Source organism: Pseudoliparis swirei, chromosome 8, assembly GCF_029220125.1.
Source record: "Pseudoliparis swirei isolate HS2019 ecotype Mariana Trench chromosome 8, NWPU_hadal_v1, whole genome shotgun sequence".
NCBI classification, from domain to species: domain Eukaryota; kingdom Metazoa; phylum Chordata; class Actinopteri; order Perciformes; family Liparidae; genus Pseudoliparis; species Pseudoliparis swirei.
This window is the reverse complement of record NC_079395.1, coordinates 2,887,193-2,910,716: the sequence shown is the minus strand read 5'-3', so window position 1 is coordinate 2,910,716 and position 23,524 is coordinate 2,887,193. Positions and strand designations below refer to the sequence as shown.

The following is a 23,524-nucleotide window of genomic DNA, read 5'->3' as shown; positions in this document are numbered from 1 at the left end:
CGTAAGACCATCGGCTCTGCCAAGCGGGAGTTCAGGAACAAGGTGGAGGAGAAGCTCAAGAGCCATGACGTGAGAGGTGTGTGGAAGGGCTACAGACAATCACGGACTTCAGAGGAGAACCAGCGGTGAAGAGAACTCCTCTACCTCCCTCCCAGGCGAGCTAAATACATTCTTTGCTCGGTTCGACGTGAACGGCAGCCCGCCAAGGCAGCGCCGCCGAGGAGACCAGCCTGCTGATCATCTCAGAGGCCGGCGTGCGCAGAGCCTTCAAGCGGGTGGACATCCGGAAGGCAGCAGGTCCCGACCACATCCGGGGCGCGCCCTCAGAGCATGTGCAGACCAGTTGGCAGGAGTCTTCGCAGACATCTTCAACCTCTCCCTGTCCCAGGCTGTTGTTCCTGAGAGCTTCAAGATGTCCACCATTGTGCCTGTCCCCAAACACCCCAAGGTAACCTGCCTGAATGACTGGAGACCCGTAGCCCTCACCTCGATTGTCAGTAAATGCTTGAGAGGTTGGTCAAGGACTTCATTTGTTCCATGTTGCCTGCCACGCTGGACCCATGGCAATTTGCATATCGTCAAAACAGATCCACCGACGACGCAATTGCCATGGCACTTCACACGCCCTTTCCCACCTGGAGGGGAGGAACTGTTGTGTGCGAATGCTGGTTGTGGACTACAGCTCAGCGCTCAACACTATTGTTCCCGCCAAGCTCGACACCAAGCTCAGAGGTCTAGGCCTGCACTCTACCATGTGCAGCTGGATACTGGACTTCCTGTCGGGCCGCCGCCAGGTGGTGAGGATGGGCGGTACCACCTCAGAGCCGCTGACCCTCAACACGGGAGCCCCTCAGGGATGCGTGTTGAGCCCTCTCCTACTCCCTGTACACCCACGACTGCACGGCCATGCACAGCTCCAACGTCATCATCAAGTTTGCTGACGACACAACAGTGTTGGGGCTGATCACCGACGACGACGAGACAGCCTACAGGGAGGAGGTTGGATCACTGGTACAGTGGGGCCAGGAGAACAGCCTCGTCCTCAACGTCAAGAAGACCAAGGAGCTGATCGTGGACTACAGGAAGCGGAGAGGAGAGCACACCCGCATCTCCATAGACGGAGTTGCAGTGAGGGTCAGCAGCTTCAAGTTCCTCGGCGTGCACATCTCCGAGGACCTCACATGGACCACGCACACCACTCACGTGGTGAAAAGGGCCCAACAACGCCTGTATTTCCTTAGGCGACTGAGGAAATTCAACATGGCCCCGCATCCTCAGAACATTCTACACCAGTACCATCGAGAGTGTTCTGACAGGTTGCATCACCGTCTGGTACGGGAACTGCACCGCCCTGGAGCGTAGGGCACTACAGAGGGTGGTGCGGTCGGCACAGTACATCGTTGGAGGTGAGCTTCCTCCATCCTGGACATATACACCAAGCGGTGCGTGGCCAGGGCCAAACGGATGCTGAAAGACAATAACCACCCCGGCCACAAACTGTTCACCCTTCTACCGTCAGGCAGGCGATACCGCAGTATCAAGTGCCGCACAAACAGACTGAGGGACAGCTTCTTCAGTCAGGCCATCAGGCTGCTGAACAAGGACTGAGACCCTCATTAACACTACACACCAGAACATATTCTGTGAATATCTATGGCCATGGTGTATATTTTATTACATTGTTTATATATATATATATTACATATATATATATATAGTCTCAAAAAAGTGTATATTTTATTACATTGTTTTATATATATATATTGTCATGATGTATATTCTATTACACTGTTTTATATATATATTGTTAATACTTTCTTCTTTTTTGTGTGTGGATATTGTATAGTTTATTCTCATTCTTATTCTTTTTTTAGTCTGCTACTGCTGTCGGGTGTTTTGCACATAAGAATTTCACGAACCGATTATACTTGTATAAAAGGGGATGTGACAATAAAAACTTGAAACTTGAAACTTGGATTCGATTTTGGGATCGATCGGGTCAAAGGTCAAGGTCAAAGGTCATGAACAGGTCAAATCTTCTTGAATCACATGGAATTTGGTGGGATGATTGGTTATTATCCGGGGACCATTTGATTAGATTTTGGGATCAATCGGGTCAAAGGTCAAGGTCATGGAAAGGTCCAAATCTTTTTTTTACCATAGCACGATACATTTTTATCCAATTGTCATGCAACTAATGCCAACATGTTCATAATTCAATGCCCAATCTTGTGATATGCGAAGGTATGCGCTTTACCGAGTGCCCGTTCTAGTTTGTTTGTGTGTTATTCGCATAGAACACAGGCTGTTAGCTCTCTAGAACACAGGCTGTTAGCTCTCTAGAACACAGGCTGTTAGCTCTCTAGAACACAGGCTGTTAGCTCTCTAGAACACAGGCTGTTAGCTCTCTAGAACACAGGCTGTTAGCGCTCTAGAACACAGGCTGTTAGCTCTCTAGAACACAGGCTGTTCGCGCTCTAGAACACAGGCTGTTCGCGCTCTAGAACACAGGCTGTTAGCTCTCTAGAACACAGGCTGTTAGCGCTCTAGAACACAGGCTGTTAGCTCTCTAGAACACAGGCTGTTAGCTCTCTAGAACACAGGCTGTTAGCTCTCTCTAGAACACAGGCTGTTAGCGCTCTAGAACACAGGCTGTTAGCTCTCTAGAACACAGGCTGTTAGCTCTCTAGAACACAGGCTGTTAGCTCTCTAGAACACAGGCTGTTAGCTCTCTAGAACACAGGCTGTTAGCTCTCTAGAACACAGGCTGTTAGCTCTCTAGAACACAGGCTGTTAGCTCTCTAGAACACAGGCTGTTAGCTCTCTAGAACACAGGCTGTTAGCTCTCTAGAACACAGGCTGTTAGCTCTCTAGAACACAGGCTGTTAGCGCTCTAGAACACAGGCTGTTAGCTCTCTAGAACACAGGCTGTTAGCTCTCTAGAACACAGGCTGTTAGCTCTCTAGAACACAGGCTGTTAGCTCTCTAGAACACAGGCTGTTAGCTCTCTAGAACACAGGCTGTTAGCTCTCTAGAACACAGGCTGTTAGCTCTCTCTAGAACACAGGCTGTTAGCTCTCTAGAACACAGGCTGTTAGCTCTCTAGAACACAGGCTGTTAGCTCTCTAGAACACAGGCTGTTAGCTCTCTAGAACACAGGCTGTTAGCTCTCTAGAACACAGGCTGTTAGCTCTCTAGAACACAGGCTGTTAGCTCTCTAGAACACAGGCTGTTAGCTCTCTAGAACACAGGCTGTTAGCTCTCTAGAACACAGGCTGTTAGCTCTCTAGAACACAGGCTGTTAGCTCTCTAGAACACAGGCTGTTAGCTCTCTAGAACACAGGCTGTTAGCACTCTAGAACACAGGCTGTTAGCACTCTAGAACACAGGCTGTTAGCACTCTAGAACACAGGCTGTTAGCTCTCTAGAACACAGGCTGTTAGCTCTCTAGAACACAGGCTGTTCGCGCTCTAGAACACAGGCTGTTAGCTCTCTAGAACACAGGCTGTTAGCTCTCTCTAGAACACAGGCTGTTAGCTCTCTAGAACACAGGCTGTTAGCTCTCTAGAACACAGGCTGTTAGCTCTCTAGAACACAGGCTGTTAGCACTCTAGAACACAGGCTGTTAGCACTCTAGAACACAGGCTGTTAGCGCAGGTATCGTTGACTTTCCCCCAGACGGTTTAAACCCTCGTGTTGGATCATTAATGCTCGACTCATCACGACTATATTTTCCAGCGGCAGATGGCCGCCGCGCACAGACATTTTGGGGGGCAGGTGCTCAAACCCAAAAAAAGGGCACCCATCGGCAAAATGATTTTTATATTGATCGCTGTAACTAGAAGTTAGCAAGTAATTGAAACACATTGTGTCGTGAGAAGACATGCGAGCTCAACAAAATGAAATTGTTTTCTATTAACAATTACAATTAGTTTTTATTTACAAAATGATAGGAGCGAAAAATGCCATATAATAAACAACTTACTAACCTCGACCGCTCGGTCGTGCCGGGAAATATCAAACCTCTGTAAAAGCGTTAAAAAGCCTCAGTCTGATATTTCCCGGCATGACCTCACTCTGGGTTAGTAAGTAGTTATTACAGTGTTGTTTACCTTCGCATTGAAAATGCGGAAGGTAATGTTTTGATCGCTGTGTATTTATTTGTATGTGTGTTTGTGTGTTATTCGCATAACTCAAAAAGTATTAAACCGAATCGCATGCAATTTGGTGGGATGATTCGTTATTATCCGGGGACCATTTGATTAGATTTTGGGATCGATCGGGTCAAAGGTCAAGGTCATGAAAAGGTACCGGAAAAGTGTCTGCGGCGAAGGTATGCGCTCTACCGAGTGCCCGTTCTAGTTCTACCTGCATCACCACATTAAGGTTGTGCTAAGTAGCTTCAACACGTTCCCGTTATTTAATTTTCGTAAATCTTGCTTTACGAACGCATCGTTGTAGGAAACAGACGATACAGTTTCAACAATCATGTCGACTAGATATTTTAAGCCAGCTGGTCAAACTGTGTCCTTTTGTGACGTGTTGGCTGAAGAGACAGACGTCACTCTAATCTCTCTTTAAAGTTCAGTCGGCCCGATGTTTGGGGGGGGGGGGGCGCCACCAGATGACCCACCCTGCGTGAACAATGGCGGCTTGTGTGGAACGCCACCGATCACTCTGCATGTGGCTCGCAGCAGCATTCATTATCTACACCAGGGTGCATTATGGGGCACGCCAAACATCGGGTGTGTTCACATAGCTGCCAGATCCCTCAAACTAGATATGGACGAGTGGAGAGATGCATAACCTGGGACAAAGTGGAAAAACAAACGAGTTACGCCAGGAGAGTGTTAAAACGTTGAGCCGTCTTGATATCATGAAAACAAAGAATGGTGTTAAAATACAAGCTCACGTTGGATGATTGTACACTTCTGTTTTTACACTAGAGAAGAAGAAGAAGAAAAAGTGCGCCAGCCGTCGGGGTTAATGACGCACCGGTCAGCCTCTGATCCACGTTGTGCAATCACCTCCACTTCAATGTGTCCACAAAGAGAAATCATTGGCTGTTATTTATTTATTTTAAGATTTGGCAGTTATTCATTTAGCTTATTTCTTGTTATAGATTGAAGAGGCCGTGGTGACAGGTCTGACTCGAAGCCCTCAAGTTAAACTCTGGAGCCGACCCCGACTCGGAAGTCCCAAGCGTACAGCTGTCGATTATCACACTAACTTCAGCGTGAGAGTGATTGTGCAATGCTGGTTAGTATGCGTGTACCTTTTTACCATTAATTAAACACTCTTATCGCAGATCTACAAGGTCAGCACAACCAGAGGCGATAACGGGGTAGCTACCTCCAGTACAGAGAATATGCATTTACATTTTCTCTTGTGATTTGTCACCATTTTTTATTCTGAATCACATGAAATTGAAGTTGCAGGCTTTCTAGCATTTAGATTAAAAACTATTCACTCTCTCGATCAACGTCTAGTCCCCGAACTGTCCATCGCCACGGAAACAGAAAGGCCTCCAACAAGTGTAGGTTGAGATGTCGCACAGGATGTATATATGTATATATATGTGTGTCTATATATATATATATGTGTGGTCCCTGAGGCGTCCTCTCAGACCGCAGATTGAGTCAGACGGCCTCTGACCGGTCTGGTGCCAGTGAACCGTGACTGAGGGGCTGTGGAGGGTTCAGTTTCAGTCGCTCCATCGGGAGAAACGTCTTGATCAGAACATTGGTCTGGACCGGTGCCTTCCACCACGGGGCAGCGGGGGTCTCCTGTAAGGCCAGACGACACACTGCTTTGGACAAAGCCCGATTTTTCACAACCTGTCTTTGCCAGGATTTTAAATTGGTAAAGAGGGACTGTTACGTCGCCCTCAGCATTCAGGAGTGACTTCTCCGTCTCGCCAAAGTCATTTTCCGGTTCCTCTGAAGCTGCAGAAGCATGTTTTTTTTGCAAAAGGGTAATTTCCTTTCGCTGATTACTTGGCACAGCCGTGTCATTTCATCCAGGCTTCATCCGGGCTTCATCCGGGCGTGCTTGTTCCCTTTAATCCCCGGCCTGAGAAACGGCCTTCAATGATCAGTGGACCGTAACCTCTCTGTGTTCCAGAAGGTCGCCGTGACACCCGGCAGCTGTCGTCCAGTGTGCCGTCTGGTCAACGTGTCTCCACCTTCTCAGACCAACCAGAGGCCTCTTGAGTGGATCAACTGCTGTCGTTTCATTATAATCCAATATGTTCTATATCTAAACAATTTGGTTCCTAGAGCCTCCGTTGCCGTTTTCACATTACTTTTACGAATTGTTGTAAACAGACAAAAGCAGCAGATCCTCGAACTGGCATGTCTGGAACTAGAAAAGAAAAATAATTTCGTTAAAGACTAATGGATTAATCAACTTTTTGTTTCAAATTATACTTTATTAGTAAGGCTCTGCCGCCGCACACCTATTTTATTTAAGACTACAGAAATCAGGAGTAATTAAGCTGGTTTAAATACGACATTCTCTCACTTTTTCATGTATTCACCGACATTTCACAAAATGTTGTCATGGAAAATTGGTTTAAAGTCCTGGAAATCTATTGGTCAACATGTGTATGAACCCGGTAGATAAAATAAACCGCATTGCATTAATTGTTAGTCCCACACGTCTGAGGGTCCGTTACTGATCGTGTTCTGGAAAGAGCTCAGCGTCTCTCCGCTCTGAGCAGAGGAAGAATTGTAAATATAAAATGGTGACGCTAACGTTCGCCTCGTCTCCTCCAGCCTGACCATACAAAGTCACGGTTCAACGCCGCGTGCCCCCTTACTCTAAATATTAGGCTCTCGCTGCTGTTGTCACGACGACTCCTCACAGAGCGTAGTTTCATCTCGAGGCGGTCTGCGTTTCGGTCACCGGCCTCCTCCCATCACGCCTCTCGGTTACGAGTCCGTCCATCGGCTCTCATCGGCGGCGGCGGCGGCTTTTAATCGTCCCCCATTCTTAGGGTCATAGAATAAAAGCAGCTGTCACTCGCTGCGGTGCTTTTATTCTGAAAAGGTAGCGAACGCCCCCCTGGTCTAATTGATCCGCTGACTCGTCTCTCACTCGGCCCTCCGATGAAAAGCTGCGGCAATAAGTCAAAGAGCAGGCGTGAGCGACGAAAGATGTATTAATATTTAATTTGGTGTTGAGGTTGAAGCCCGTCGTGTGTAAAGATCTTTACCACAAATGGCCTCGCCTCCCCGATGCCGTGACTGTGGCACCGGAGCCCCCGAACAGATCCCAGATCTGTCATCTGGCCCAGAGTGGGAAACAAAGCTGCACTCCAGGAATGTTGTGGGAGGAGCCCCGATGGCGTAGAAAGCCGTCGCACTTTGCGGCGGCTTGAATTTTCCTTTTGAGTGTGTTTTTTGTTTATCTGGCCACGAGTTCTTTAAGTGTATTTCAAGGGGAACGTGTCTGTTGATCAACATTATTCGTCCGGCCCAGAAGATCTTCTTTTCTTTTTTTACAGAACGGACAACAATATTATTTAGTGAGTTTAGAAAATCGGCTCTTTTGTTTTTCTGACATTTTTTAAGACGCGAAGCGCGGCCGAGGCTGCCGACGCGAACCACTCAGCCTCCAGCCGAGCTGCACGATTGCCGGTACGGGCCATTGTCCTTTTTTAAAACGAAATGGGCACAAAAGACACGTCGTGACCGCTAAGACCCAAGTCAAGTAGAGACGGCGGGCGTCCACGGCGCTCTAAAGCCGCGGCGCCGTCGCTTATTCTAAGCCTCGCAAAAGAGATGCGTATTAAAATGGAAACGTAGTCGTGTGGATGTGGCCTGAGGTAATCGTTGCCAACTGAAACTAGAACGGGCACTCGGTAGAGCGCATACCTTCACATATCACAAGATTGGGCTTTGAATTATGAACATTTTGGCATTAGTTGCATGCCAATTGGGTAAAAAAGATGTTGACCTTTTCTTGACCTTTGACCCGATTGATCCCAAAATCTAATCAAATGGTCCCCGGATAATAACCAATCATCCCACCAAATTTCATGCGATTTGGTTTAATACTTTTTGTGTTATGCGAATAACACGATTACAAATAAATAAATAAATACACGGCGATCAAAACATTACCTTCTGCATTTTCAATGCGAAGGTAACAACAGAAGAGAGCTCACCAAACGGTCTCACACCTGAGTGCAGCCGCCACATCATAACCAAACATCTCCATCGCTTGAAGACGTGATTATTATCCCAAAAACGAAGCTTCCGTGAAATCAAGCTGCTCTTGTTGATTCAGGAGAAAAACAGCAGATATGTTCCCCAAGAAAACCCGTCGTTAGAAGATTATCTCCTTCACTACTTCTATTCTCCAATCGGGTTCAAAGGCTTGTTCCCCCCCCCCATCAAAGCCGTATGATGACTATCACTAAAGCACTTACAGCAATTAGGCTGCATTTCACAGGAAGTGGTTGTTGTTGCAGACGCATGAACCCTCCGGCCCACAGCAGCTCGACCTCCACGCCCCTCGCGGAGGACGGCGACAATACCGTTTATCTTGTGTGAATGTGAACGCACCCTCACCCGCCGACGGCCCACAATGGGAGCGCGTTAGCCTCGGCGTATCCAACGGTAACGGGTCTATAATTGGGGGCGCACAGCTGTCCACTTGGCTTCTCTCTCCACCGCCGGGTGTTCCTACCGTGGGGCGAGTGAGTACCAAGGAAGTGTGTCACTGGAGTTGTGGGGAATGGCAGCGACTCGGGAAGCTATGCTGACCAAATATGGGAAAACATGCACACAGAAACACGCCTGCCTCCTCCCCCCCTCTGTTCTCCTGACATGTTGTGACCTGAGCGTTCTTCTTCTCACTTATCTCTGCGGTTGACACCAAACGCCTCCTTTTTTAAATGTTGTTTTATTATGCCTCCTGAAGAGTCTCTCTCCCTAAATGTGTAACGTGGTGGTTTTTCCGAGCGCCGAGGAGCTGCCGGCCGGCGGCAGCAGAGCGTGGCGGGCGAGCAGCTCCCCTCCATATTTGGAAAAAAGGGCCAGAGGAGAGTCGCTCCTCCCCTCCCTCACAGCTCCAGAGGTCTCTCACCTCCACGTCGGGGCGCAGCGGGGAAGAAGTTGTTGACGGCTCATATTCAAACTATTGTTTTAAGAGTCCGTGGGAATCTTTTCATTCTGAGGGGGGTTCCTTAAGGACGAACTCGCATATAAAGATGGTGCTGTATAAGCTCTGTGTTGTGTTCAAGGACTCTGTTATGTTTTTCTTTTGGTCAAAAATAGTTTTTTATCTCCCGTTTCCATCTTTCTCTTCTTGTCCTCTGTCCTGCTCTTCTTCCATCCTCCTCTTCTCTCACACACACACACACACTGCATTTCATCACATGTCATTTAGCTGATAATCATGTTTCATGAACACACCGTAGACACAGCTGCAGGGGGCAACTCGGGGTTCAGTGTCTTGCTCAAGGACACATCGACTAGGGTGGGGATTGAACCGCCAACCCCCTGAGCGGAAGACAAATATATATATATATATATATGTTATGTTAGCTGTCACTGACACTAGTAACAAAGCGGCCTGATTCAGATCTATATCTTTCTGTGCTGTTAAAATTGCAACTCTGACTTATTTCATTTCTCTCGTCACAGATGGATCTGCGGTTACTTTTAATCGCCACGCTGTCGGCGTTCCTCGGCGGGAGTCGGGCACAGCAAGGTGAGAAGATGTTATGAAGTCGTTGAGCTAAATGTTTCTGTTTGTTATCGTAGCCGCTAAGTAACTGAGCTAACCCTTAGCGTCGTTGTCACGCTTCGTGTGCGTCGTCATGGTTTCTCTGTGATGTCTTCGCTCCGGGAGCACACGGCAACACTTTCCTCCACTTCACATCTTGTATTTGCTCCTTCGTGGGTTCTTAACTGAGGGTCCTCGAGGCTTTTGTTCCTCCTGTTTTACAAGGTGAAGTCATGACTTGGTGATCTGCCCGGAGCTTCTCTCAGCGTGACTCAGTCTTCTAGACTGGGAAGCTCTCTCTCTCTCTCTCTCAAAAGAAAACTAAACAACAACCCCCAAAATCTGTTTTGAGTTAGTGAACGAATGGAAATTTGGTTTTGTAACGTGTGTCGTCTCCTTTTCAGAGGGAAGCGAATGCATCAAGGCCAACGCACAGTCGTGCGGGGAATGCATCCAGGTGGCCGAGATGTGCGGCTGGTGCACGGATGAAGTGAGTTGAATCGGGGGTTTTTTTTAAAAATCATGTGAATTAATAAAAGGATTATTCGGAAGATCCGTAAAGGGTGGGCGTGGTTTCAGTGGCAGCCGGGAGAGTCATCATCTCGTGTATTACATTGCGCAATCTCTATCAAACATTATAGGACACGTTTTAAATGAATCTCAACAAAACAGAACAACAAACGGGGTTAAAAAACGTATACAATATTTTTTTTCCCATTGTTTAATTTATGCAAATGGGTACATCTCTCGAGTTATAAGTGCACTTAAACTGTACATTAGCGAAGTACTGGAGGCTTTCTCTCTCGCTCTCTCTCTGTCTCTCTCTCGCTCTCTCTGTCTCTCTGTCTCTCTCTCGCTCTCTCTCTCTGTCTCTCTCTCTCGCCTCTCTCTCTCTCTCTCTCTCTCTCCCCCTCTCTCCCCCCATTCAACCAACCAAAGACAAGTAGATTAAAGTCGACCACAGCGACTCCAAAGTAGTTGACTAATTGCAAACATGAGTGCTGCTGCTTCTTGTCAGTCGGAACGTTGGCGGTATAATCCTCTCCAATCAGATCTTCTCTGTACTCGAGGCGTACGAAACGAACCGCAGCACATGAACAAAATGAAAACACTGATTTAATGCGCCGTGAGGTTGATATGAAGTGCATGTGTGGCGACGGCGCTGCACACGTATCATAATTGCATGTGCAGCAAATGTCCGGGAAGTCTTCTGTTCTTCTCTCCAGTATCAACGGTCAGTCATGCTGTGATGGGACAGGATGAGACCATGCTCTTTTGAATGAGTCACAATTAAGTGACACATTTCAGAAGTTACCTGACTGGTATCAAGTGAAATATGCGGTGAATATCTCGACCTCCGTTCACTTACAATCTCAAAATAATCGTGATTGCCCGAGAGCGCCGGTAGTCATCCCCTAATGTCATTATTATGACTTGTATTACTTACTTTTAATAGTATTTATTACTTACTTTTAATGTGTTCTTACCACATAGGCCTAGACTGGAGTGCATCTTATCTGGTCCTGTTTGTTATGATTTTATGTTTGTTATTGTTTTATTTTTGTTATTTTTTGTTTGTTATTGTTTTATGTTTGTTATGGTCTGTCAAGGGACTACAGATGCTAATTAGCTGTAGCTACAATCTGCTACAGAGCATCAAATGGTGACGTGTATGCTTTAACTGTACAAAGTCCCTTTTTTAAATAAAGATAATATTGACCTAGTTGACATATTGATCCAAAATGGTGATTTGATTGGTCAGCCTGGCCCCTCTCTGGGTTTTTGGGTGTTTCTGTTTGGCACGCGACGAGAGCCGCATTCCTCTCTCGTCTTGTTTCTCCGTCTGGTCTCCATGCTTCAGCTCATGAAAACACAATGTGACTGAAGCTTTGAGCTTTCCCGTGTTTGGTTGCTGGAGGTGAAATCTATCTGCAGGCCTTGGCGCCCCTCTGTGGGACATGTTGTCTGGAGAGAATTGGGTCGTCGCACTATTTTAGTTTTTACTGAGTTAATTGTGTCAAGTTGTCATCTGTGCAGCCTTGTGGGATATCATGTGCATCCTATATAAATATATATTTATATGTATATACACTACCGTTCAAAGGTTTGGGATCACCCAGACAATTTTTCCATGAAAACTCACACTTTTATTTATCAAATGAGTTGCAAAATGTATAGAAAATATAGTCAAGACATTGACAAGGTTATAAATAATGATTTGTATTTGAAGGATTAATTTTTTTCTTCAAACTTTGCTTTCGTCAAAGAATGCTCCTTTTGCAGCAATGACAGCATTGCAGACCTTTGGCATTCTAGCTGTTAATTTGTTGAGGTAATCTGTTGAAATGTCACCCCACGCTTCCTGAAGCACCTGCCACAAGTTGGATTGGCTTGATGGGCACTTCTTGGGACCATACGGTCAAGCTGCTCCCACAACAGCTCAATGGGGTTGAGATCTGGTGACTGTGCTGGCCACTCCATTACAGACAGCAGACCAGCTGCCTGCTTCTTCCCTCAATAGTTCTTGCACAATGTGGAGGTGTGCTTTGGGTCATTGTCCTGTTGGAGGAGGAAATTGGCTCCAATCAAGCGCTGCCCACAGGGTATGGCATGGCGTTGCAAAATGGAGTGATAGCCTTCCTTATTTAAAATCCCTTTACCTAGTACAAATCTCCCACTTTACCAGCACCAAAGCAGCCCCAGACCATCACATGACCTCCACCATGCTTGACAGATGGTGTCAGGCACTCTTCCAGCATCTTTTCACCTGTTCTGCGTCTCACAAATGTTCTTCTGTGTGATCCAAACACCTCAAACTTGGATTCATCTGTCCAGAACACCTTTTTCCAATCTTCCTCTGTCCAATGCCTGTGTTCTTTTGCCCATACCAATCTTTTCTTTTTATTGGCCAGTCTCAGATATGGCTTTTTCTTTGCCACTCTGCCTAGAAGGCCAGCATCCCGAAGTCGCCTCTTCACTGTCGACGTTGACACTGGCGTTTTGGGTCCCATTTAAAGAAGCTGCCAGTTGAGGACCTGTGAGGCGCCTATTTCTCAGACTAGAGACTCTAATGTACTTGTCCTCTTGCTGAGTTGTGCACCGGGCCTCCCACTTCTCTTTCTGCTCTGGTTAGAGCCCGTTTGTGCTGTTCTCTGAAGGGAGTAGTACACACCGCTGTCGGACATTTTCAGTTTCTTTGCAATTTCTCGCATGGAATAGCCTTCATTTCTAAGAACAAGAATAGACTGGCGAGTTTCACAGGAAACTTCTTTTTTTCTGGCCATTTTGAGAGTCTTATCGAACCCACAAATGTGATGCTCCAGATAATCAACTAGCTCAAAGGAAGGCCAGTTTTATAGCTTCTCTCATCAGCAAAACAGTTTTCAGCTGTGCTAACATAATTGCACAAGGGTTTTCTAATCAGATATTAGTCTTCTAAGGCGATAACACAATGTACCATTAGAACACTGGAGTGATCGTTGATGGAAATGGGCCTCTATACACCTATGGAGATATTTAATTAGAAACCAGATGTTTCCACCTAGAATAGTCATTTACCACATTAACAATGTATAGTGTATTTCTGATTGATTTAATGTTATCTTCATTGAAAAAAACAATGCTTTTCTTTGAAAAATAAGGACATTTCTAAGTGATCCCAAACTTTTGAACGGTAGTGTATATTTATTTTTATATATATATTTCTTTCTTAGCTAGGCTGTTTCTCCTTGTCTCCTGCCGCCAAAGAACCACAGACCCAATAAAACAACGTTAGTCAAATGAATTGATGCTAGAGGCCTCTTTGGTTTAAATATTTGTTTCTGTACATGAATAATAACACGACAGCGGGACAAATCGTTACCCTTTTGGTTTTAACACAACATAAAGTGACATATTAGGATTTAACGTAAAGTCTGGTTTAGTTGTTCCTGTAACATTTGTGGCTAGTCGTCAATGTCAGTCCTTAGTGTGTGACATTAAGTCAAAATATTGAGTTGGTGTTCGTGGTGCACATTTAAAGCAAAAGCCCCCTGTGCTCCCTCACAGAACATCCTCACCGAGGGCCAGTCCAAGTCGGCCCGCTGCGACGACCTGGAGTCCCTGAAGAAGAGAAGTTGTGCCACGATCGAGAACCCGCGGGGCAGCATCAACATCGACGAGAACAAGCCCGTCACCAACCGCAACCGGGACGTGGCGGAGAAGCTGAAGCCGGAGCAGATCACCCAGATCCAGCCCCAGAAGCTCACGCTGACGCTCCGATCGGGTAAATGTTGAGATGAATTTTTTATTTAGAGCATTTTGAAAGTTAAAGACCAGGAGAAGGATTTCTTCTTTTGTTATTTATATATATATATATATATATTTATTTATTTATATATATATTTATTTATATATATATACACTTCATTGATGATAATACACAGTATGACATACAGGGATAAAAAAAAACAAGTATTTTAATTTGTTGTTCGTCAGTTTACAATTGTAAAGAAGAAAACAGAAGGATTTCTTCTTCTGCCTTTAAAAAAAAATCTCCTTCATGCCTAATCTTTAAAAAAATGAGTTGTAAAAATATTCAAATAAATTCGAGAAAAATGAAAAGTAAATGGCTGTCACAATCTCTTAAATTCCACTAAAATATGCTCGCCCTCCCTCCATCAGGTGAACCCCAGACCTTTGAGCTCAAATTCAAGCGTGCAGAGGACTACCCCATCGACCTCTATTACCTCATGGACCTCTCCTTCTCCATGAAAGACGATTTGGAAAACGTGAAGAACCTCGGCACCGACCTCATGAGGGAAATGCAGAAGATCACCTCGGACTTCCGGATCGGTAAGAAGAACTCCACCATGCTCAACGGATGGTGTTACGAGCTACGAGTACGAGCGCGCTCTCCTCTCTTTTGAAGGTTTCGGCTCTTTCGTGGAGAAGACGGTGATGCCGTACATCAGCACCACTCCGGCCCGGCTCATCAACCCGTGCACGGGGAACCAGAACTGCACCAGCCCCTTCAGCTACAAGAACGTCCTGAACCTGACGAACGAGGGGGACGAGTTCAACCGCCTGGTCAGCCAGCAGCAGATCTCGGGGAACCTGGACTCTCCGGAGGGGGGCTTCGACGCCATCATGCAGGTGGCGGTCTGCGAGGTGAGGACGTTTTTTCTTTTTCTTCTCCTTGTTTGCCTTTTTTAAATTTATTTTTATGGACATGTGAAAAGTGAACCGAGAGAGACCTCTCTCTCTCTCACTTTCTTTCCTGCGTTCGTCCACTAAAGGACCAAATCGGCTGGAGGAACGTGACTCGTCTGCTGGTGTTTTCCACCGACGCCGGCTTCCACTTCGCTGGAGACGGCAAGCTGGGCGGCATCGTGCTGCCCAACGACGGAAGGTGTCACCTGGAGAACAACATGTACACCATGAGCCACTACTACGTATGTCCTACATCTCATTTATGTGCAGTCTATCCAGGGAGGGTTGAGAGAACCAATTGTCCCCAATTCTGCTTTTATTGACGATAACGTGCGTTTGTTTTGTTTGTTTTTGTTGACGAATCCTTCGATAGGACTATCCCTCCATCGCCCATTTGGTCCAGAAACTGAGCGACCACAACATCCAGACCATCTTTGCCGTCACGGAGGAATTCCAGCCCGTTTACAAGGTAAAACGTGATGTTTCCCCGCTCATCGTTAATGGAACATAAGAAGCACATTTGATCCCCTTTTTTAGTTGTTTACCTTTTCGACTCTCGCGTCTCTTTTCAGGAGTTGAAAAACCTCATTCCTAAATCGGCCGTCGGCACGCTGTCCTCCAACTCCAGCAACGTCATCAAACTCATCATCGACGCTTACAACGTGAGTCAGACTGGCTTTATTTATATTCACGTTTCATGTGTTTGTGTTGCTGTTGTTAGGGAAATGTTCCAGCATCCTTTTTAAAGATTATTCATGAATAAAGATCACAAGGAAACCTCAAGAGCTCATGAGAGAGAAATAATCAAGTCTGTACATATTTTTGAATGTACCAATCTTTAGGCAGGCAAGTAAGTAAGCAGGCAAGTAAGTAAGTAAGCAGGCAAGTAAGTAAGTAAGCAAGTAAGTAAGTAAGCAGGCAAGTAAGTAAACAGGCAAGTAAGTAAGCAGGCAATTAAGTAAACAGGCAAGTAAGTCAGCAAGCAGGCAATTAAGTAAACAGGCAAGTAAGTCAGCAAGCAGGCAAGTAAGCAAGTAAGCAGGCAAGTAAGTAAGCAGGTAAGTAAGTAAGTCAGCCCCCCTTTCGTCCGATGTCCTTCAGAGAGATGAATCATAAAATAATCACAGCGATGGACATATTCTTGCGACTACTTTGGTTTTAAATACGAGGCACACATCCACATAACATACAGATTATTAGTTTCCACATGTAAAGCATTGAGTGTTTCCATGACGACCGTCCCCGCGTCATGAGAACTGTTTTGTGATGGTGGGATCCTCTTTTGGCTCTCGGGCAGTCTTTGTCCTCCGAGGTGATTCTGGAGAACGGCCGGCTGCCCGAAGGCGTCTCCATGAACTACAAGTCCATCTGTAAGAACGGCGTGGAGGCAAGCGGGGACAACGGCAGGAAGTGCTCCAACATCTCCATCGGCGACGAGGTAGCTGTGATTTAGTTTGTTAAAAAAAACAAAGACAAATAATAAATCGTGGTTCGTACGGTCGTGGAAAAGTCATGGAATTTTAAAATGGTTATTTAGGAAGAAAAAATAAAAAAATAAATTTTTGGAAAATGTTTTATATTCATATGTGTGTTTAAAATTATCAATATGCTTTTAAAAGAATGACGCTCTAAATATGAGCCGGCATACACTCTCTCATACTCTCACTTTTTCCCTCCCCCTCTTATGTATTTTTTTTAATGACCAAACCCTCCTTTGGCTTCCTTCCAGGTTTCCTTCAAGATTTCCATCGAGTCCAAGAAGTGTCCGTCGCACGGCAAGGCGGAGATCATCAAGATCAAACCCCTGGGCTTCAACGAGGAGGTGGAGGTCGTCCTGAACTTCATCTGCGACTGCCAGTGCGCCGCCGAGGGGACGCCCGACAGCGACGTGTGCCACGAGGGCAACGGCACCCTCGAGTGCGGCGCCTGCAAGTGAGTCTTCAGCTTCACAGCTCGGGGCTTCATACGGTCGTGGAAAACCTGGAAAAGTCCTGGAAGTTATTTTAATTGTCCTGGAAATGTTCATTTACGGCGAGTTTGAAATAGTTAATATGCTTTTAAAAGTTCGGCATATGCTCTCATACGAGTAAACACACCTTAACTGAAAAATAAAACTCACTTTTATTTTTCAGATGAATTGCAAAACTAATATAAAATATAGTCAAGACCTTGACGAGGTTATAAATAATTATTTTTATTGTAAATATTATTGTTCTTCTTGTGGCTCAAAGGAAGAACAGTTTTATAGCTTCTCTCACCAGCATAACTGTTTTCAGCTGCGCTCACATAAAAGGGGTTTAAAGGGTTTTCTACCCCTCCGTTAGTCTTCAAAGGCGATAACACAACGTACCATTAGAACACTGGAGATGGGCCTCTACACACCTCTGTAGAGACTTCATTACACACCAGAGAATAGTCATCTACACATTCACTATGTAGAGAGAGTTTATGATTCATTTAATGTTATCTTCGATTGAAAAATATGGACATTTCTAGTGTATATTCAGACCAGGAACTTGTGTCCCAAACATGTAACCGATGCCCCCCCCCCCCTTGTTGTTTCAGGTGTAACGACGGGCGCATCGGGCGCCTCTGCGAGTGCAGCAAAGATGAGGTGCGCACGGAGGACCTGGACGCCAACTGCCGGAAAGACAACGGCACGGACATCTGCAGCAACAACGGCGACTGCGTGTGCGGCACCTGCGAGTGCAGGAAGCGGGCTAACCCGGACGAGATCCACACGGGCAAGTACTGCGAGTGTGACAACTTCAACTGCGACCGCTCCAACAACAAGCTGTGCGGAGGTGAGGAACCGTAGACGCGGGGAACGTTTTCTTTTTAAAAAGACGGGGACATAAGCGGCGTCTTGTGGTGACCACTTCCTGTGACCCCCCCCCCCCTCCCCCAGGACACGGCCACTGCGACTGCAGGAAGTGCATTTGCGACGCCAACTACACGGGCAGCGCGTGCGACTGCTCCCTGGAGACGCACACCTGCCTCGCCAAGAACGGGCAGATCTGCAACGGCCGCGGCGTCTGCGACTGCGGCAGCTGCAAGTGCACCAACCTCAAGTTCCAGGGGCCCACCTGCGAGATCTGCCCCACCTGCCCCGGCGTCTGCGCCGAGCACAAGTGAGTCGGGCAATTTGGATTTAAAGACGATGGTTTTGTTGTTGTTTTTTTTTACAGTTTGTGCAAATATTTTGCAGCTTCTTCCTCTGTTTTTAAAGCGTAAAATCGCGTGTATGATTATTAAATTGAGTCTTCTAGAAAGATGTTGGGCAATCCGAAGGCTTTAAATCTCCAATAAACAATCTGTAGATATTGTATATTAGTCAAATCCTACTCTATATTTGAATGTAAAAGCATTTAGACCAGTGAGTAAGGAAGTGAGTAAGGGACTAAGTAAGGAAGTGATTAAATGAGGGAGTGAGGAAGTGAGTGAGTGAGTGAGGGAGTGATTAAGTGAGGAAGTGAGTGATTGAGTGAGTGAGTGAGGAAGGGAGTGATTAAGTGAGGAAGTGAGTGATTAAGTGAGGGAGTGAGTGAGTGATTAAGTGAGGGAGTGAGTGAGTAAGGGACTAAGTAAGGAAGTGATTAATAGAATATATACACTATTATTTATCCCCAAGGGGAAATTAGTTCTCTGCATTTAACCCATCCTTAGTTATTAAGGAGTGAGTGAGTGATTAAATGAGGGAGTAAGGGAGTAAGGGAGTGAGGGAGTGAGGAAGTGAGTGAGGGAGTGAGCAAGTGAGTGATTAAAGGAGTGAGTGAGTTTTCATCCAGAAGCGTGGCGTCGGCTCAGTCTCGTAACCCGTCGCTGCTCATTGGTCACACCGTGAGGCCGCTCGGCCCTTCAGCCAATGAGAGCCGGGGCTCTGGATTTTAAAGCGACCCTCTTCCCGGCCGCCGCCCTTCACAGAGACTGCGTGCAGTGCCGGGCGTTCGAGGCCGGCGAGAAGAAGGAGACGTGCGAGCGCGACTGCAGCTACTTCCAGCTGATCAAGGTGAAGGACCGCGACATGCTGCCGCAGCCCACCGACCAGAGCTTCCCCCTGTCGCACTGCAAGGAGCGCGACGCCAACGACTGCTGGTTCTACTACACCTACGCCATCCGGAACGACACCAAGGAGGTGTACGTGGTGGACACGCTGGGTACGAACGCTGCGTTACGCAGGAATACACACGTTGGGTCGACCAGAGGATGCTGATTGGTCGTTCTTAACCTCTTCCACGCCGCCCCCATTTGAGCAAAAACGCCTCAAATGATGTATCGAAATTAAAATGGCTGTAGTTTCTGTAGTTTCTATTTTTCGTCCCGATGTGCGCGCACACGCCGGCATCGGAGCTCTGCGGCGCGCACGGAGATCGGAGTCGTGTTAACGCGACACGTAGAGACCGAAATGACACGCTGCTGTAGAGACGACCACCAACAGATGAATTGGAAGCTCATTCTGCGCATGCGTTAAAAAAAATTAACAAATTAATCCTGGAATTTAATCATAACGCGTTATTTTTCACAGCACTAGTTTATATATTTATATTTATGTGTGTGTATATATGTAAATACATATATATATATTTATATATAAATATTTATAAATATGTATAACTATATATGTATATATATTTGTCTTTATATATATATACATTTATTTATATATAAATATATATTCTTTTAAAAATATGTATTTATTATTTCTTTTTTAGTATCACTCCTGATACTGTGGTGGATGAAACTAAACGTTCTAAACGTTGTGACGTTCAAACTTCCAGTCTGTGTTTCTTCATTGTTTTGTTACAAATGTAACAGGTTTTTCCAGACGACGCCAATCGAGTCGTATTTTCCGCACTTCATTGAGTTTTTTTCCCCCAGAGTGCCCGGCGGGACCCGACATCATCCCCATCGTGGCCGGCGTGGTCGCCGGCATCGTGCTGATCGGCCTCGCCCTGCTGCTCATCTGGAAGCTGCTCATGATCATCCACGACCGGCGGGAGTTCGCCAAGTTCGAGAAGGAGAAGATGAACGCCAAGTGGGACACGGTGAGTGGAGCCCTGACCCGTTAACCAATGAACACGCATCACATGACCAGTCACACGCGGTGGAAACAGGAAGCAGATGGTGCAGTTGGTTTAGGAGGCGAAATGGGCCGATCACGAGTTTGAGCTGTTGCTCAGTCATGTGACCGTGGTGAATCGGAAAGACCTCTGAGACTCCTGTGCCGAACGCCGGCGTCTACGTCTCCGTTTCCTGACTCCTCCGTTCACGCCCGCTCAGTGTCGCAAAAAGTACGCAAAGGATACACGTTTTAACTTGGAACATGTCTTTTGTAATCGGGTTCCACCTCTTCCATTCAATCTCAAAGCATCAGACACGGAGGAAATGGGGGTTTCTCCGGGGCGTTCAGGGGCGCGTGTAGATCTCTGTTTTCTGTAGTCAAACACGTGAAGAAAGCCAAAAGAAAATGTCCAAAAGCTGTGGAGACAGAAACGAGAATATGTCCAGGTGACTGAGGTCGATCCGTCAGAGCAGGAGGTCGAACTCATGTTCACCTCAAAGGGTTGAGACTGAAACATATGAACTCCCAACATATGTTAAATAACTCTTTGCATTTGATTATTGTTTATTTGAGTGTAGGAATAGTGTACATGAGAACATTTCTCTAATAATATAACATAAAGCCATTTTAATTTCAAGCCTTCAAAATAAAAGCACAGGATCATTTTCTTACATGTCTTTTCAAGCCGTCAGAGGCCACATAAAATGACGTGGCCGGCCGGATTCGGCCCACGGGCCTTATGTTTGCCACCTGTGTGTTAGAGGATCTTCAGCTCTGAGACCGTGTCCTCGATCTGCCTCCTCGGCTCTGTGCCGGTTTGTTTAATCTGGCGCCGCTCATCGGGGAGCGGCCTTCGAGGAGGAGGAGGAGGAGGAGGAGGGCAACGGACGTCGTGATGAACTCTCTTTAACAAAACATGCGGTGGCAAGACAGCGTCGCGCTCAGGGTTTTCAATTTTGACTTTTTATGGGAAGCAAGTTTTCCTAATAGAACTCTCGTTCCACAGGAAAATAATTCACGACTGACGGACAAACGTCTATCTGAGCGTTTCCATTCTTTTCTGCTCTGTTCTCAACATTTTCCTTCAAACTTTTGTGTTTGTCTTTTTTTACACGACTGTTTCCTGTGTCTCTCTTCATTTCTGTTCTCCCCCCCCTATCCCTCTCTTTTCCTTCTCCATGTTAGCAAGGAAACCCCATTTACAAGAGTCCTATTAACCAGTTCCAGAATCCCAGCTATGGGAACAAAGGCGCTTCTCTTTAGGTCTCAGTTTGTATCGCCGGTCGGCAGCTTGCATGTCGAGACGTCGGCATGCCGAGTAACACAGGAGGCCGTCGGGCGACTACATTTGGTGTGACGTGTGGCTTTCTTAATACGTTGTTATTAATGTCACATATATAATTATTAACAAATGCATCATTTCATTTCTAAATGAACAGCTGTCCTCACTCTGGTGGTTTCATTTCAGTCGTTAGTCGTACAGAAACCGCAAAAAGACCTGCAACGGTTCTCAAGGAAGCTTTCACCAACTGTAGTTAATAGACTATCGGACGTGAGCGTAGTCACGGTGACGGCGGTAGATCGCTGGTCTGAACCCTCTCGTTTGGGAGCTAAGAGCAACCGAACACTGGATACAATTTTTAGGCGACCAAAATAATACAATTAACTTTCAAGAACTCATGAAACAATTCTAAAATTGTTAAAGTTGTAACCTTGTAGCCCCGCCCCTAAAGCGTCCCCCGCTCTATGGTCTGTTTGACTCTAAATGACCGTAATGTTCTAAATGATGACATCATGCTGTATAGAAGAAGACTTGAAACTAGAGCTTGAGGCGTCAGCTCACGTTTACATTGTTTACGAGTCATTTCCTCATACGGCCAGAGGAGTCGCCCCCTGCTGGTCAATCCAAAGTATGCATTGGATTCACTTTTCAGAGCCCACGGTGGCAGATTATTTGAACCCCGTGTACAGATCGCAGGAGTGAACGATTATAATCGCCTCCGACTGCCATAACCACGGCAACGGTGTCGAACCAGTCGGCGCCGAACCACATATTCAACCAGGCGGTGACCACGACGACGTCCGACACGGCACCTGGAGACTAAATCTGAAAATGTCAACATTGCCGATGAAGATGTGTTCTTGTTAAAGTGGTGTGTGTGCCGTGTTGAACGTGTGTGACCCAGACGACTTTGTGTCGGCGCCCCTCTGTTGTCCTCACTCTGTTCCTCTCTGTTCCTCAGGGGGAGAATCCGATCTACAAAAGTGCCGTAACAACCGTCGTCAACCCAAAGTACGAGGGCAAATGATGGAGCGTCGCCTTCCTTGTGACAACACTGTATGGAAAGGATTATGGGGGGAGGGGGGGGGCGGGGGGTTAAAGGGCGGGTCGGGTTTTTTAACGCTCTCACTGTTTGTTGTTTTTTTGTTTGTTGGAGTCACCAAACGATAGCGATGCATTTTTGCCACTATTTCGGTTTGTTTTTACTAACTTGTTTATTTTTGTTTTCTATGCATCATCTGAATATCTGTACAGTCTGTGTAAATGTTGGGTTTTTAAAAAATGTTATTTTAATTTTTGCCTCCCGCGTAACTTGAGAGAATGTGTTGAACTGGCGAGTTAACGGAGAGCCTAGCTGTGCCTTTTTTAACATCAACAACAACAAACAAACAAGTTTGTTTTTTTATAGCACCATCACGCCATCAGGGGTTTTGTTTAAGGCTGAATTTGAGGTTGATAACGGGCAACGAATGAAGCGCTCCTTTCCACATAATCATGAGTCCAGTGTTCAGTGGGTGGCGATGTTGAGCGAAGGTCTAACTGGGTCTTAAATCATCTGGACTGTCGGCCACTCTTCTTCTTTTGGATTGAAACTCTTCAAGTGTAGCAGTGAGACGTGTTCAGTGAGTTTCTGTGTTAAGCCATATATGTATTCACAGAGCCGGAGCGGGGGGTCTTTTCTGAGCCGCTTAAACTCCGTCGGAAAACAATCGGATGAAATGTGTCGTTAGTCCAGAGAAGACGTGAAAGGACGTCGGTGTGCGCTCGCGTTTCTGTTTGGCTCCAGGTTGTTTTGTTTTCCTTTGTTTGAAGCCAACTCAGGTCCTTCATTCTTCACAGCAATGCCAAATGCACGCCAACCTGCCTTATTCGATATCTACAATCGCTTTTTTGGGAAATGCCTGGTTTTTTCTTTCTTTCTCCGTGTGTCAGTTATTCCACCAAAACTGTTTTTCGCGCTGCCTCGATCAAAATTTTTTTTACATTTTTTTAAAGAAAAAGGAATGATGTCATTCAGCTGTAAAGGTGCGTGGTAAGGGAATGATTTCTAGATCTCTAGATGGTTTGAAAAGAAAAGGAGAGAAAAAGGTAACGCCATTGTTTTTATGTGCCTTTTTTTTATTATTCACATTTTGCAATTCTGTATTTCTGAAAATTATTTATTGAATAAACATTGAAAACAATTTACCCCTAGATTGTCATGATATTATTGTGCAATTTCTATTTGGTGGGGTCCTTAGAGCGTCACTCTAACG

At 46.0% G+C, this 23,524-nt stretch overlaps 1 protein-coding gene across 1 annotated transcript; it reads left to right on the top strand.

The window, feature by feature from the left end:
• The first annotated feature begins 5,132 nt into the window (after positions 1-5,132).
• Positions 5,133-22,338, top strand: LOC130198201 (integrin beta-1-like). The gene is made up of 16 exons (XM_056421351.1): positions 5,133-5,259; positions 9,654-9,720; positions 10,140-10,225; positions 13,783-13,999; positions 14,398-14,568; positions 14,645-14,883; positions 15,012-15,167; positions 15,299-15,394; positions 15,498-15,587; positions 16,223-16,363; positions 16,655-16,857; positions 17,491-17,729; positions 17,834-18,056; positions 18,850-19,082; positions 19,804-19,970; positions 22,231-22,338. The coding sequence occupies exons 1-16, from the start codon at positions 5,254-5,256 to the stop codon at positions 22,294-22,296; spliced, it is 2,400 nt and encodes a 799-aa protein (XP_056277326.1). The 5' UTR covers positions 5,133-5,253; the 3' UTR covers positions 22,297-22,338.
• The last annotated feature ends 1,186 nt before the right edge of the window (positions 22,339-23,524 follow it).

Coding starts and splice junctions, on each gene's coding strand:
- LOC130198201 (XM_056421351.1), top strand. Junction 9,721..10,139: donor CGGGAGTCGGGCACAGCAAG/GTGAGAAGATGT, acceptor TCTCCTTTTCAG/AGGGAAGCGAATGCATCAAG. Junction 19,083..19,803: donor GTACGTGGTGGACACGCTGG/GTACGAACGCTG, acceptor TTTTTCCCCCAG/AGTGCCCGGCGGGACCCGAC.